Source organism: Ictalurus punctatus, chromosome 3 (genome assembly GCF_001660625.3).
Source record: "Ictalurus punctatus breed USDA103 chromosome 3, Coco_2.0, whole genome shotgun sequence".
Lineage (NCBI taxonomy): Eukaryota > Metazoa > Chordata > Actinopteri > Siluriformes > Ictaluridae > Ictalurus > Ictalurus punctatus.
The window spans coordinates 7,734,579-7,751,848 of record NC_030418.2 but is presented as its reverse complement, the minus strand read 5'-3'; the positions used below and the strand labels follow the sequence as shown (position 1 = coordinate 7,751,848).

At 39.2% G+C, this 17,270-nt stretch overlaps 1 protein-coding gene across 7 annotated transcripts in view; it reads left to right on the top strand.

The window, feature by feature from the left end:
• The window catches only part of LOC108263492 (arginyl-tRNA--protein transferase 1), a 95,062-nt gene that overhangs the window by 28,096 nt on the left and 49,696 nt on the right, over nt 1-17,270 (top strand). For 3 of the 7 annotated variants that reach the window (XM_047154352.2, XM_017464316.3, XM_047154355.2), the window contains 2 exons: nt 1,943-2,071; nt 13,309-13,341. The exons of 1 other annotated variant lie outside the window; for it this stretch is intronic. In XM_047154352.2, the coding sequence (XP_047010308.1) occupies nt 1,943-2,071; nt 13,309-13,341 (162 nt within the window). The remainder of the gene's footprint in view (nt 1-1,942; nt 2,072-13,308; nt 13,342-17,270) is intronic. 3 more of the 7 variants (XM_047154354.2, XM_047154351.2, XM_047154353.2) reach the window with 2 other exon arrangements.

Below are 17,270 nucleotides of genomic sequence, written 5' to 3'. Positions count from 1 at the left end.
ATGAGGAAAAAGTCTGATATTTTTCGTTTGCGCGTTTCATTTTCTTGTCAGCTGGCTAACGTTAATTAACTGTGCAGTTAGCTAGCCTACATATAACGGATAAATTCACATTCCAACGAACTAAACCACATCAAACTAAATTAAACACCTTTAATAAAGTTAACACTTCCAACTTTTTAACCCGATAAACGTAACGTTAAACCTGTTTCTGTTCATCTATACAGCCGACGCTTCAACCACTGCAGGATGAGTGCAGAGTTATTTATTGGAAACCATACAGGAGTGCACGCGATAGGGCAGATAGACGCAGGCGCAAGAGGAGATGAGAGTTCAGTAGCCTAACACAACAAGACGTATGGTCATTTCTATTTAATTAGTTTTTACATTTTGTTTGTGGGTAACGGTGGCCACTGGCGACTGGCAGAAAAAAACATGGTCACAAAATTAAAAAGTTAGTCGCATTGGCGACCATTTTAGTCGCCATCTGGAGCCCTGAATTCCAGACTTTACTTCCTGTACTAAGCTACGTAGGTTTGTAACAAAAAGCCCCACCTCTGGTCTTCATCAGCTGCTCACTGACAGAGGTAGACCAGTCACAACAGACTGGGACATCTGACCAATCAGAGCAGAGTATGCTCTCTGAAAGGAGGAGTTTAGAATGAATCATTTAGAACGGGTCATTTTTGACACGGGGGGGGGGGGGGTGGAATGCTGCAGTTATGCTCAATTATGAGCAGATTAAAGTGTTTTTGAATACTTTTGTATGAGACCTTTTAAACAAGACAAGGCCTCTTTCAAAACCATAATAGGTGCGCTTTTAAGGAATACCTTTAGAAATTTTTCAGTCATCTTTTTAAATACCAAAATATAACATGCAGTAACCCTGAACTGTAATTTACTTTAATTTTCAGTATTTTACTTTTTCATCTTCTTACTTATATATATATATATATATATACATATTTTAGTTAAGATATTGGACTAGTAATCGGAAGGTGTTCATGAGTTCAAATCCCAGCACTGCCAAGTTGCCACTGTTGGGCCCTTGGGCAAGGCCCTTAACGCTCAACTGTATAAATGAGATAAATGTAGGTCGCTCTGGATAAGGGCGTCTGCCAAAATGCCGTAAAAAAATATCCAGTACTGCTGTTGTTTCTTTTCCATTAGTTTGTTTAGGAGAAACTCATTCCTGCTGCTTGTGAACTTTTGTGTGTGATTTTATTTTCCCTCCTCCACATCGGGCTTGTTGTGTGAAGCACTAAAAAGATACGAGTCTTCAATAAAGCAGCAGTTTCAAAACGTGAATAATGGTTTTCTTTTTGCAGTGAGATGCTTTGGTAGTTATTAAAATAGTTTTGGTGTCTTCATTCACCACTGGATGTTCTTTGTTGTTTGTTCTGGTACGTGTATAATGTTGTGCAGTACAGGGCGACAATGCTAAACAATCTCAACTCTCTGTCCACCACAATTGTAAGGATTATTCCTCGAATGACACACAGTTGGATAGTCCGGGGGGGGGAGTTAGCCAGGAACTGAGCAGAGTTCTAGCCTCACCTTCAGATTTCTGCTGTCCTCCACTGTTCCTCTACTGTCGTATATGTGGTGAGGAAAATCAACAGCAATTAATCTTCTTAAGAACAGGAGACAAACTTTTCTTAATGGATCTTGTACATGGAAAAAGAATGAGCAAGGGTGAGAGATTTGTCTTCTAAAGTTTAGTCACATTGTATGTGTATGAATAGCTCTGTTTCATTGTAACCTGTGTGTGACATCTTATTATCATCCCATTTCATTGCGTTCTTCCTCCACGCATTGCTTCTTATGCCAGTAATCCGGTTGTGTCTGGTAAATGAAACCTTTGTGTTCATTCCCTGTTCATTTCTGGTCACCGGGCCATTTTCCTTATTCCCACTAATCATCCTCCATCCTGCTGCCCCTGAAGGTGAGGCTAGTGCCGATCAGCTTTGAGGACCCTGACTTCTTGGCATCGTATGATCAGTCAGTGGAGCTGTTTGCCCGTTACCAGATGGCCGTTCATGGCGACGATCCATTCGAATGTGATGAAAGCCAGGTACGAGTCTTCTCCTGCATTCATTCTTTCTCAGATGTAGTACCACCGTGGACCACATCAACTCTTAGAAATGTTTTTCTAAGCTGAAGGGCTGCTTAAGCCACAGTATGTTAGTCGATTTCAGTTTATTTTTACAATAATTTTTTACTACTACATATTAATATATAGGATAAGAGGATTAAGAGCTGTTTTCAGTGTGTGTATACCAAAAAAAACCCAGCTGATTTAGAATAAGTACACTTTCTTTATTTTTTATTTATTTATCTATTTAAAAAAACATTATAAAAGTAAACCAGGCATTTCCCTAGGTAGAGTTTGTCTTAATACATACATCGCAGTGAACGCTATTTATGAATAATTGTACCCAGATATTGCATATACAAAAATGCACTGGGCCTGAAACCGAGCCCTGTGGAACACCAACCTTTACTTTTGCATGCACCAAGAAGTTGTCCTTAACATTCAGATACCAGCATTCAGGAAAGAGTCGTTTTCTTAACGCCAACAACATTTTCATAGTCTGTCAAGAAGAATATTGTGTGTCTATGGTATGAAAGGCTGCACAGTGATCACATTACACAAGCAAGCAAACACTTCCGGTTGTATTTGTTTAGAAAAATACATAGGTGTCGGATCTACTAAACTAGTTGAGGAGGGAATGGGTGAAATGAATTCAACATGTATGGATTGACGTAAAAGTGATTCTAATCACTGTACTTGCGTGGTCGTACCGGTTTCTACATAGCTAGTTATCAAATTGACTGACTTGAAATTAATACTGTTTTCAGTTTTGCCAAGAAAATGCCAACATTTCATAAACTCGTCGCCGCTGCATACTGTTGGTGTTAGTGCTCAAGCTTTATAAAATTTGCTACTGTACTAAGATCGAATCTAGGGTTGTGTGTGTTCGTCTTCTCTTATGGTGCAGAGAGATGCTGATCGAGTGGCAACGAGATCCTTTTTATAGTAGAAAAAGTTCTCCTTCCATGTAATGTGGAATACAGCAAGTTTAGCTTCTCAGCACTAAGAGTCTTATTGTTTAATTAGAATTCATTTGAAAGAGCATTATGCATCGATGATTTGTCAAAGTTTGTCAGGATTAGATTTCTTAACAGTTAAATAGGTTGAGTCGATTAAGATTTGTGTTATTATTGTTATTATTGTTATTATTATTATTATTATTATTTTTATTATTATATATATTTTTAACTCCTTGAGCCTGACCAGCCATTCCTACTGCTCCTCCCCCAGGACCTTCAGTGATTAAAGTTCACATGCTTTCAAGTGTAATCAACTGTTTGAAAGCCAAATTCTACAGTACAGATACTCGATATTTGACTCGTACAGATTTATAAGAATGGTCAGGACTCAGGAGTGCCTTCGCTGTCCTGTTTTTCTTCATAATAAAAATATCTACTTGATTGTTATGTAAAGCAGGTCATTCAAGCGGTTCAAAGCTTTATACAGTTTGTATGTACATACCTGTCCAGGAGCAGCATTGTTCATTTTGCGTCCAGTTTCGTCAGCTTCACCAGTAATAAAGTACTCAATCATGGTAAAGCGCTCACGAGAGAATTATTTGGCTGTGCTGGGTGCTTACCGAGACAGAATAAACACAATCAGGCAACCCAAACTGTAACACAGTTTTCCCAAACAGGTTTTCTCATACATGTAATACACTTGTGCTGAGGCCATGGATTAAACTATTATTTTTGAGCATGTTTTACACTATGTGGCGTAAAGTTTATGGACAACTGACCATCACACCAATATGTGTGCCTTCCTAAACTGTTACCACAAAGTTAGAAGTGCACAGTTATAGGCTGTCTTTGTATGCTGTAGTATTACAGTTTACATTTACAGCATTTGGCGGACACCCTTATATGGAGCGGGTTACATTTATCTCATTTATACAACTAAGCAGTTGAACTAAGGACCTTGCTCAAGGGCCCAAACCTATTCCAGCACGAAAATGTCCAATGGCGTCAATGAAGACATGGTTTGCCAAGGTTAGAGTGGAAGAACTCGAGTGGCCTGCACAGAACTCTGACCTCAACCCCAGTGAACACCTTTAGGATGAACTGGAACACCGACTGCACCTCAGGCCTCCTCAACCAACAACAGTGTCTGTGCTCATTAATGAGTGTATTGCTGAATGCCATATCCCCACAGCCCCACAGCCACGCTCTAAAATCTAGCGGAAAGCCTTCCCAGAAGAGTGGAGGTTATTATAACTTCTAAAATTGGTGTCTAAATCTAGAATCTAGAAAGGTCAGGTGTGCACAAACCTTTGCCCGTATAACGTATTCTTCCAGGTTATTTCTACAAATAAGAAAAAGGGATGCATCCATTCTATCTAGAGTTTTAGCCAGGAATTCTGGGAATGCTCGTTTATTCAAAAAGGCTGTTATTCTCAGATGTTTACAATATGCAGACACTGGGGGGAAAAACCCCATCAGGTCAATGAATTCTGCATGGCCATTATCAGTTCCTTAAAACAGACCCAGTTTTTGTAATCAATTGTAGTAGAATCTGATTGTTTGCAGGGAAAATCTGCAGAAAGACCTTTTGAGATACTACACATCTGTCCAGTGTTTGGACTTTATTTTATTTATTTATTTATTTATTTTTGGTGCTTTTTTGTTTCACTGTTAGAATTAGCCCCTTGTTTATGTCAGAAGAAAAAGCTGGTGCCGGTGCGATGGTGTTGTGAGCCCAAGCATGTAGAAACCGGTAACATACAGCAAACCTGGAAGCGCTTGAACAACAAGGCACTGTGAGAGATTGGTCGAGGGGAAGGAGCTCTCGAGCACTCTCTGTAACCTGTGAGAAGGTTTTTGTCCCCTCAGGCCTGGAAACTGGCCTGGCTCTGCCAAGGGGGCTTAGCAAATCGATAAATACTCCAGCTTATAAACCATGGCTATGAATACTAAAAGCTGTGAGAGTCACCGGTCCTGCCCAGATTCTTTCCTGGTGCCATAAGAGAGCAGTCTTTATAGCTGGGAAGCTGTATGTGTTGGTGCGTGTGTTTGCATTAGCTCAGTTCCAGCAAGTGTTTATGGCCTAAGTGGGACAAACACTCGGCTCGGAGAGTCTGGAGCAAGAACCGGCCACATGTATGAAGCAAACCAAGTTGGATATACTTAACCGGTTATTCCAAAAGTGTAGAGGTAGATGCCCTTTTCTAAATTAGCTTCAAGTTTCAGTAGTAATAATGGCTGTGCTGTCTGCATTCCCTGCTTCTTGGCCAGTCCAAAACCATTACACTGAAGCTTTCACAGCAGCCAGTACTTTATCCTGTGATGTTATTGCACTTGTATTTTATTGACACAGATGATGTTCATAGTAAAATGTCAGGCTACATTTATTTATTTATTTATTTAGTCATTATTGAGTTGCTTGGATAGAGGTTTTGTAGTTGAGGCTACAACTTATTTGTTTGACTTTTTCCAAAAGAGTACTAGTTTATGGTAGTGTTTGGTCAGAATGGATTCACATACTCGGGTCTGTGTGGAGTTCCTCATGTTCTCCCTTGTTCATATGAGTTTCCTCGATGTTCTCCAGTTTCCAGTCTGCACATGCCAATGGGGAGTCCATGGATGTGAACTCCACATAGTCCATGGACGTGAACGAGTGTGTGAATGCGAGTTTGCATGGTGCTCTGTGATGTACTGGTGTCCCATCCCAATGCGTATTCCTGTCGTGTGCCCACTGTTCCTGGGATAGCCTCAAGATACACCACAACCCTGACTAGAGTAAAGCTGTTACTAGAGATGAATGACTGGTTGGATATTTATTGCAGGAATAAAGTTTACACAAATTGAAAAAGTTGTACAACCGCCAATATACTGACTGTCTCAAAATTGACCCATTGGTAAAAGTGATACAAATTGAAATATGTATTGCAAATAAAAATGACCATTAGTGGCGATAAACTTTTTTTTGAACTACAAATCTCTGGTGAAATTTTGGAAGTAATGTTTCCTATACATGTTTGCAGATTTTTAAAAATGGATGCGGAACAGCTATGCCGAATCATCCGTTCTTAGAGCCCAGACCGTTCAAGGAGCACTTGACCATTTTGAATAGATATATGACTGTCTGAAATTAGCTCCAGGGTGTTCTCTTATGTCTAATGTCACATTTAGTGCTGCTTCGTCTACAGGCTCAGCTCTTTCACTTCCTGTTCAAGTCATTGATCGATAAGGTTCGTTTTTACGACTACCGCAACGACTATTTGCGACTATCGGGAACGAAATTGGCCATGCACTGTGGGTGGGAAAGCTGGCATTAATCTCACTTCCTTGTCAATCACAGAGCCAATCGTGGGCATCAGTGAGTTCATTTATGTGGAAAAAGCCCTTTTCGATTGGTAGTTGTTATGTGATCGGCAAAAAATGGCAGATAGGTTGGATCAATTCTGAACTCAATTCTGAACTCAGTTGAGGATAAATTCTGAACTGTGTTTCTGTGTCAGTTTTTGTGTCACATTTTGTGTGTTATTTTTAAATCTAGTCGTCTACTAGCCCGAACACATTAAGATGTATTTCAGCGTAGACATTTAATTAGTTTGCCAGTGAGACACTGTAGAGTCTATCAAACCTGATGAATGAGGGGACGGACATGCTTAAAGTACGAGCGGCATGACAGTTTAATGAGGGTAGAAGAGCTCAGCACTGAATTAGCCTACATCAGTGTTGTGTGTGTGTGTGTGTGTTTAAGGCAACAGGGAAGCAGTCGCTTCTCATTCTCAAAGGTTCAGTTTGTATGGTTGAGACAACCTATCGTAGTGATTCAGTCATGTGATTGTCTGTTGCAGTTACCATATTTGTGCCCGAATTTCTGGCTTTGCTGCAAAGTGGAAACAGCTAGAGGAGAAAGATAGCTGAAGTCCCTCACCTTCCTTCAGAAAAGAATACATGATACTGGGACAAAGCCGATCAAATGAAAGTGTGTATGCAGTGTGTGTATTTTCCACCAAACTGGCAGAAGACCTGGTGCCTTGTTCTAAGTTGTTTAACAAATCCAGATGTAAATATCAGGAAATGAAAGCTGAAATTGTGATCTATCGTCTCGTACTTATCTTTTCATCTCAATCCCAAATGTCTCCAGTGTATAGCAAAAGCAAGACAAGAGTACAAAGGAGCCAAGGGAACGAAATTGGCCATGCACTGTGGGTGGGAAAGCTGGCATTAATCTCACTTCCTTGTCAATCACAGAGCCAATCGTGGGTATCACTGAGTTCATTTATGTGGAAGAAGCCTTCACCCTTTTTGATTGGTAGTCGTTATGTGATCAGTGAAAAATGGCTGATCGGTTGGATTTGGCCAAGAGCAAATTAGGGAGAAAATGGAGAGAAAATTCATAAAAAAGGTAACATTTATCCAGTGCGACATCACCTGAAATGCGAGGATGATACAGTGCTGTGAATTGTTTCAGAAATTAATACAAAATCTAACATAAAACAACGGCAACCTGAGTAAACACAACATACAGTTTTTAATTGATATTTATTGAAGCAAAAATGTTATCCAATACCAACTGGACTGGTGTGAAAATATATTTGCCCCCATAGTTACTAATTCCCCTGGACTAGACACAACCAGGCCTGATTACCATCAGATCAACACTTAAATAGAACTTTTTCCAACAGTAACACATTATGCCAAAGTTAAAAGAAATTCCAGAAATGATGAGGAAGATGATTGAAATACATCAGTCTGGGAAGGGTTATAAAGTTGTTTCAAAGGCTCTGGGACTCCAAAGAACCACAGTGAGAGCCATTACCTCCAATGGAAAAACTCAGCACAGTAGCGAACCTTCTCAGAAGTGACTGACCCTCCAAAACTCCTCCAAGAGCACAGCAACTACTCACCCAGTAAGTCACAAAAGAGCCAAGGACAACATCAAAGGAAAAACTATGAAACTGCATTCATAATGTGGTTCAGCAGGACTAGATGCAACCAGGCCTGAAAACCCTTCTTTGTGTCATGCCTGTTCAATCAAATCAACACTTAAATAGAACTTTTTCAACAGCATGAAGTTGGTAAAAAGGTCTTACACAGTAACATACTATGCCAAAACTGAAAGAAATTCCAGAAATGATGAGGAAGAAGGTGATTGAAATACATCAGACTGGGAAGGGCTACAAAGCTATTTCAGAGTTTCTGTGACTCCAAAGGACCACAGTCAGGGCCATTATCTCCAAATGGGAAAAACTCTGCACAGTAGTGAACCTTTCCAGAAATGGCCGACCTTCCAAAATTGCTCCAACAGCACAGCAACGACTCATCCAACATGTCACATGTACAACATCAAAGGAACTACAGGCTGCTGATGCATCAATAAAGGTCACTGTTCATGACTTCACTATCAGAAAGACACTGGGCAAATATGGCATCCATGGAAGTGTGGTGTGTTGAAAGCCACTGCTAACCCAGAAGAACATTAAGGCTCATTTGAATTTTGCAAAAACACAGCTTGATGATCCGCAAACCTTTTGGGAGAATGTTCTGTGGCTTGAGGAGTCGAAAGTGGAACTGTTTGGAAGACAGGGGTCCCGTTACATCTGGCATAAACCAAACACAGAATTCCACAAAAAGAACATCATACCTACTGTCAAGCATGGTGGTGACAGTATGATGGTGTGGGGATGCTTTGCTGCTTCAGGGCCTGGGCAACTTGTAATAATTGAGGGAAACTTGAATTCTGCTCTCTACCAAAAATCCTAAAGGAGAATGTCCGGTCTTCAGTCTGCAAACTGAAACTCAAGCGCAACTGGATTATGGAGCAAGACAATGATCCAAAGCATAGGAGTAAATCCTAGTCCTAGAAGTAAATGAAAGACTGATCTTCAGTTATGGGAAGCGTTTGGTTGCAGTTATTGCTGCTAAAGGTGACACAACCGGATTTTAAGTGGGCAATTAGTTTTTCCACATAGGTTGGATAACTTTGTTAGCTTCAATCAAAAAATAATAAAAACTGTATTGTGTGTTTACTCAGGCTGCCTTTGTTTTATGTTGTATTTTGTTTGAAGATCTAAATCTATTTAGTATGAGAAACAGACTAAACCAGGATGGGGGCAAATACTTTTTGACATAATTTTAAAGATATAAAAACTGATGTGTAGTATGACTATGTAATGGATCATCGTAGTTTCTTCATTTCAAGTGCAGAAATGGTTCTGGTTTCTTAAGAATAGTATGTAGACTCTTTCTGTGCACCTGAAGGACACACTGTTGTTACAAATCCTGTACACAAATGTATGATTGGAAGCTAGTTATTGCAAAATGCATGGAGAAGGAATCATTCTTCTCAATGTTCTGTTTAGTAAAGATGGATACTTGGTAACAAAACAGCAGAGTTGTAGGTACCTCTTGTTCCATCTGCCTTGATCTCTACGCCATTTTGGACTCCCCTAACTTTTTTTTTTTTTTTTTTTGGTTTTTGCTACAAAGACATTAGATGGAAAAAACAGCTGGGAGCTGACTAATTCTCTCCAGCCCTTCAATAAGAGACGTAGCCTACTGTTGTGTAGCGTTTAAAACCACAGGAGCCTGCTTTCTCCAGAGCATACGTGTGTGTTTGTGTGTGTGTGTGTGTGTGTGTGTGTGTGTGTGTGTGTGTGTGTGTGTGTGTGTGTGTGGGGCCATGCTTGCCGGGTAACAGTAGAGATGTTATAATGAGTTATTTACAGAAATGGAGTTTTATTGACCTCTAATGTGTTAAATGTTCCCAGACACACTCATGTCAGCAGACTTATCGCACATTTAGTGGGGGAGGGGATATGATGACGATGACTACTCCTCTCTCTCTCTCTCTCTCTCTCTCTCTCTCTCTCTCTCTCTCTCTCTCTCTCTCTCCCTCACTCACATACATACATACAATTTAAAATTTTTTTTTTTTTTTTTTTTTTTTTTTTTATAGTTGTGTGTCCTCCCTGGACCTATCAAAATCCTGTGGTCTGGAATGAAAAGTCTAATAATTGGATTGGGCTCTTGGCATTAGAAAGGGGTGTGCGCATCTCTGTACAGTATGTGTGTGTGTGTGTGTGTGTGTGTGTGTGTGTGTGTGAGAGAGAGAGAGAGAGAGAGAGAGAGAGAGAGAGAGAGAGAGAGAGAGAGAGAGAGAGGGAGGGAGGGAGGAGGAGGAGGAGGAGTCATCGTTGTCGGACAACAAGCCGGGGGTAGGGATAACACACATCATTCTGGTGCCTGGAGGAAGCTTTTACACACACACACACACACACACACACACACACACATATGCAAAAGGAATACAAGAATGTATGTATATTTATACTCTCTGGCCAATGTAATAGGATCGCCTACTTTAATAGGTTCATTGAAATTGCCCAATTTAGGTAAACCTATTAGACGGAGTGTTCCTATTAAAGTGGCCAGTGAAATATATACAGGCATTCTTATTTTCCTTTGCTCTGTGCCCACTGCAGCCATAGATTCCTGTTCTCGATGTGGCCTTTTGCTGTTGTAGACCATCTGCTTTAAGGTTCTATATGTTTTGACATACTTTTCTGCTCACCACGGTTGTAAAGAGTGATTATTATTATTATTATTATTATTATTATTATTATTATTTGAGTTGCCATAGCCTCCCTGTTCACATGAACCAGTCTGGCCATTCTGCTCGAACCTCTCTGATCAGCCAGCCTGTCTGGTACCAACAACCAGTCTGTCAGATGACATTTTACCCCATTCTGATGTTTGATGTGAACATTAACTGAAGCCCATGACCCTGTATCATCGTGCTGCTGCCACATGATTGGCTAATTGGATAATCGCACGTATGAACAGGTGTTCCTAATAATAAAGTCAGTGTATATAACTTCAGGACTGTGCAGCTAATGTTGTATCCCCCCCGCCCCCCACTGCCCTGATGTTGCCTGTTCAGCATGTTTTATATTCAGTGATGTTTCATCTATCTTGATTACGATGGCTTTACAGTGTTTCATGTTGCCCTTGCCATTATAGTCAGCAAGATTTGTGCTTAGGCACACCTCATACATCATAGACATGTGTGTGTGTGTGTGTGTGTGTGTGTGTGTATCTATATGCGAATGTTGTGCAGTTTGACCGCTGTTTCTCATTTTAGTTTGGTTTGTGATCTCAACCTATAAACACACCCAGCTTATCCACAAGACCTGAGGGTCACCCAGTCAGTTTCTAAAAAACATAAAGCAGATCCACCAAACACAGTGGAAAAAATATTCAACAGACAAGAGAACATCCTGACGAAGGCAATTTGTTTTTCCGTCTCCCTCATCTCCCTCAAAAAGTAAGGTTGGCCATGTCATGTGTGGGGGTTATCATTTGGTATCAAATAAATAACACAATTCCACAATAAAAGATCCACAAATGCATAAGTTTTTGTAATTCCCGAATAAGTATTTGGTTCACACACAAATGCAAAACCTCATTTGTTTATTTGTGGAGTTGACTTTTCTGCATGTGGTATTTGTAGAACAACCTGTATTTATCTGTGGATTTCTGAACCATTTCGTATGTTGACTTGTGGGTTTTTTTTGTTTTTCTTTTTCCCCCTGCTCTAGCCAATCAGATAGCGCCCACATTACTCCAACCAGTCACAGCAGATAAATGCTCAACCAATCAGCAAGTTCTGCAGTATCAGGCTAACGTCAGATGAGTTTAGTAAATTTTCCATGCTTACAAAATTCAAACCCAATAAAAAGAAAAGTGTATGTTTTTGAATGAAAATTACTCGCATCCCTGCAGTGAACTGGTGTCCCATCCAGGGTGGAATTTTCCTGTGTTACCAGGTCTAGTTCCCGATCTGCCACGACCCTGAACCGGATAAAGCGCTTACTGAAGAGGAATGAATGGGGGGAAAAAAACCCTCTTATTACTTGCATAATCTGAGAGGAAAAAATAATAATCCATCGCTAGTGTTCCTGATAATTAAGACTTCCCAACTTTCATTGATTGGCACAAAGCCTCGTCATGCTCAAGTCTTAATAATGGAAATAAATATTGCAATAAATGAATAAATAAATGCAAAATGAAAATCGTTATTTTGGAAGACAATTTTTTTTTTTTTTACATCATTTGGAAAATATAGATCATTTCCTTACAAAGAAATGTAGTGGTATTTTACAGTAAGATGATATATTTATCGTACTCGTGTTTTACTGTAAGGTTATATTTTTATATAATTATTTCTAAATAAAACTATGAATAATTTTTTTGTATATATTTTGAGCAGGGGCATTAGCTGGACTGTTAATCATCCGGGGCGGAGCCCAGATTCTTCTCCATCGAAAAACTTTTAAAAACATACTTCTACATAGACTGTTTCCATGCATTTTTTCCCTCTTGCATATTAGGGCTAATTGCTTAAAGAAATGTGAAAATTGGACAAAAAAAAGTTGTATTTCTCATAAAAACTTGCCTTGGGTGTTATCACTGTTCGCAGGACTAAGAGACTGATAAAATATGAAACTTTTTGGCTATCTAACACGAGATTAGGCTAGTTTGGTGTCGCTAGCCAAGGGGAGGCACAACTAAGCGATCACCTGTATGGGTTTAGCTGCTACAGTGCGATGTCAAGTATATTATCTGTCCTTATGCTCAGCTCATATCATGTTCACGTAACTTAGACCTCATATAGACATTTACACACCTTGTTTTCCTGCTCAGCAGGAAGATGTTAGTGTTTCAGCTTCAACCCCTTTACTTATTAAAAAAAAGAGCCAACAACAAACAAACAAACAAATAAATAAAACCACATATATCCATTTTCCCCCTCACAATAACTGACCTAGCTGACCTAGCGTTTGGCAGAACTGATAGCTGTCAGCCAATAAGACATGAGTATTTCCACATATTTTCCTGTAAACTCTGTCTGATTGGTCTTGCCTCTGTTCACCAAGGATACAAACTTACAACACCGCCGTCTTCTTTTACTGGAGTTTTCGTTTAATTTTCGTTTAATTTTGCAAGCGTCAAAAGTTTCCTAAGCTCATCTGAGACATGAGTAACATGAGCGTTAGCGCAAAGGTGTCTCGCTATCTGATTGGCTAGAACAGACCCTTGTTTGGATAGAACTGCCTGAGCTGGTGCTTATTTGTGAATTACAAAAACATGCATTGTGCATTGCATATTATTTATTTGTGGCTCTCACTTTATATTTATGAATTGTTTGTGCTTTATGACCATGTGCACTAACATTTCGTCTGTCTTTCCTGTCTCTCCTTTTTGCAGTTTAAGAGGTTCCTGTGTGACTCACCACTAGAGGTAGGTTTCTTCACACCGAAGCCACATACATTATGCGTACATTTTCCTGGTGTTATATCGCTAATGTAACACTGAAATATCCTGACGTGGTTGCGTGTCGTGGTGGAGGTCAGGGAGCTAGCATTGTTCGCCTGTTCTCAGTCTTGCAGAAGAATGACACTGGAAAATGTGTTCATCAGACAGGCTTTGAGAAATGTGCATGAAAGAACACAGTGGTTTGGTCTGATTTGAAGTGGAACCAGTGTCAGGCAGCATGCAAAGACAAAGATCAACACCACTTGTTCTCTGACTGGCGCAGTCTCTGGATGAACTGTATCAAGAAAACAAAAATAACATAACTGGACAACGACACGGTTGGGTCTAACAGCGGTTTAACTCTTCCGATTTTCCATAAATATGTAACTTCGATTGAACATTAATAACACATTCCTTCTGAACAATAATACAAAATATGTCCATTTTTGTATGCTAAGCTTCAGACTAATACAGAAAGCTCAAGAACTTAATTGCATTAAAGGTAGTTCCAATAAAGATTAGCTTATGTACCAACTTAAAATGAAGTCTGGAATTATAGACATACTCACTCACTTCAAGTGAATGGAACAAAATGACTGTATGAGATAAATATTACACTGGAGAAATGACCAAAAGTAATCATCATATGAACGTGCTTTTTTAACTTTCTCTCAAGACGAGGTGGGGAAAATGACCCACATAGATAATAAAATGAATGTTAGATTTTTTTATGATTATTTATTTTTTTAAATCTTGCTCTGTCTCCAGAAACTATTGCTGCCTTTGACTAAATATGACTTTTTAGATATATAAATTCCTATATATTTTAGCTTTACCAAAGAGCTTTTAGCACAGTAGAGGTAGACAGTTCTACCTGAAATGTAGGCCTGTGCAAGTCAGGTAACGGGTAAAAAAAAAAAAAAAAAAAAAAAAAAATTACGCAAAATCAGGACTGTAATTAAAAACAACAACAATAGGAGCAATTAGAAATTTACCACGAAGTTCATGCATGAGCAAACACTGGGGCTGTTGTATGGCTTGTGGTCCAGGGGCTCTTGTGTAGTTTGATGGCATCATGAATTCTGCCAAGCTAATATTTTAGCCCAAAACTTGGTTATATCTTCCAGGAGGTTAAGACCTCAGCTGCAGATGGAGCTTTCAACAAGAGAATGATGTCAAACAAATTTCCAAATCGAACACAAAATCATCACATTACAATGATCATCTCAGTCTCCAGATATGAACCCTGCTGAACTTGTGCTATGAATTGAAGGGGTTATCTGCATGCATTAGAGGAGCATATAGAGCAGTTAGCCACTACAGGAAGAGTCTCCATGCTGTTATACTTTCCATGAAGAACATTCACCAAACATTCATTTTATTGTCCCTATCATTTTGAAAATGGTGGTTGTGTGTATTTTTTAAGAAACCCTTCAAATGTAGGGTGTCCCAAAAGTCTCCATTCATAGAGGAAATTAACACTTTTTAACAAAGTGTCTTTAAAAAATTTTCATGCATAGTTTATAGTGTGTGTGTGTGTGTGTATGTATGTATGTATGTATGTGTATGTGTGTGTGTGTGTGTGTGTGTATATATATATATATATATATATATATATATATATATATATATATATATATATATATATATATATATATATATATATATATTTTTTTTCCGATAGCCTTTAAGAATGCCTTTGACAAAAGAAGAACATGCTGAAATCATTCACATGGCTGGATCAGGAAGATGTCGCAAGGTTGCGATGGACTGTAAGAGTAAACATGGCAAGCACATCACACACGACAACGTTGCAAAACTTATAAACAAATTCAAAAAGACTTGAAGTGTTGCGGACCAACCGAGAAGTGGACTTCCACCAACATCCACTGACGAAGGCACAACTGACGTTGTGCTGGTAAACATACAGTGGTGCTTGAAAGTTTTAGTGTTTCTATAGAATTTTCTATATCTGCTTAAATATTACCTAAAACATAACCGAATTGTCCTAAAAGTAGACAAAGAGAACCCAATTAAACAAATGTGACAAAAATATCATACTTGGTCATTTATTTATTGAGGAAAATGATTCAGGGATCGAGGTCATAAAGGAACTCATGGTAACTTCTGAGCAACTAAAGGCCTCCCGCACATTGGCTAATGTTCATGAGTCCACCATGAGGAGAACACTGAACAACAATGGTGTACATGGCAAAGTTGCAAGGAGAAGACTACTGCTCTCCAAAAAGAACATTGCTGCCCATCTGCAGTTTGCTAAAGATCATTTGGACAACAGAAGGCTATTGGAAAAAGGTTTTGTGGACAGATGAGACCAAAATATAATTTTTGGTTTAAATGAGAAGCGTTATGTTTGGAGAAAGGAAAACACTGCATTCCAGCTATGAAACATGGTGGTGGTAGTATCATGATTTGGGTGTGTTTTGCTGCATCAGGGCCAGGATGACTTGCTGTCACTGATGAAACAAAGAATTCTGAATTATACCTGTGAATTATAAAGGAAAATGTCAGGACATCTGTCTGTGATCTGAATCTTCAGGGAAAGTGGGTCATACAGCAAGACAACGACCTTAAGCACACAATTTGTTCTATTAAATAATGATTAAAGAAGAATAAAGTTAATATTTTGGAATGGCCAAGTCAATGTCCTGACCTTAATCCAATAGAAATGTTGTGGAAGGACCTGAAGCAAGCAGTTCATGTGAGGAAACCCACCATCATCCCAGAGTTGAAGCTGTTCTGTACTGATGAACGGACTAAAATTCCTCCAAGCCGATGTGCAGGACTGATCAGCAGTTACCGGAAATGTTTTGTTGCAGTTATTGCTACACAAGGGGGGTCACACCAGATACTGAAAGCAAAGGTTGACATATTTTTGCCACTCACAGATATGTAACATTGGATCATTTTCCTCAGTAAATAAATGACTAAGTATTATATTTTTTTCTCATTTGTTTAATGGGGTTCTCTTCATCTAATTTTAGAACTTGTGTGAAAATGTTTTAGGCAGATATATGCAGAAATATAGAAAATTCAATAGGGTTCACAAACTTTCAAGCACCACTGTAATCCTCTGTGTATGGAGACATTTGGGACCACCTGTAGTTTTCATTAAAATACATTGACTAATTGGATAATGCTCCTAATCATGTGGCAATAGCACAATGCATACAATCATGCAGATACAGGTCAAGAGCTTCAGTTGATGTTCACATCAAACATCAGAATTGACAACAGAAATGGGATCTCGGTCATTTAAGCCATGGCATGGTTGTGGGTGCCAGACAGGGCTGGTTTGTGTATTTCAGAAACTGCTGGTGTCCTGAGATTTTCACACAACAGTCTCTAGAGTTTTCACAGAATGGTGCAAAAAAAATATCCAATGAGCAGCAGTTCTGCGGGCAGAAATGCCATTATTGATGAGAACGATCAGAGGAGAATGGCAAGACTGGTTCAAGCCAACAGGAAAGCCACATTAATTCAAATAACCACTCCATGGTGAGCATAAAAACATCTCAGAATGCATAGCATGCCAAACCTTGATGCAGATGGATCAAGACATTTATCTAGTAAGACGAAACATTTATATGCCTGCTGCCGCTGTCCTACTAGTAACTAAAATGCTGTAAAGTAAAATTACCTCAGACATTAATGTGACAACAAAGTCTAAGCTGCTACATTCATGGGGGACCTGTTGTCTGTAAAATGTGGTACCTAGAATTTCTTTAAATCGCATACTATAGAATCCATGGATGAGATTAGTCTTAATAACTGCACTGCCGTTTCTCTGTGTTTGTTGCAAACTGACATGTTTACAGAGAGAAGTGACATTGCCAGGGGTTTGCATTCTGTCCCTCATTACCTGCTGGACCAAACATCCACGTTCCTGTTTAAAT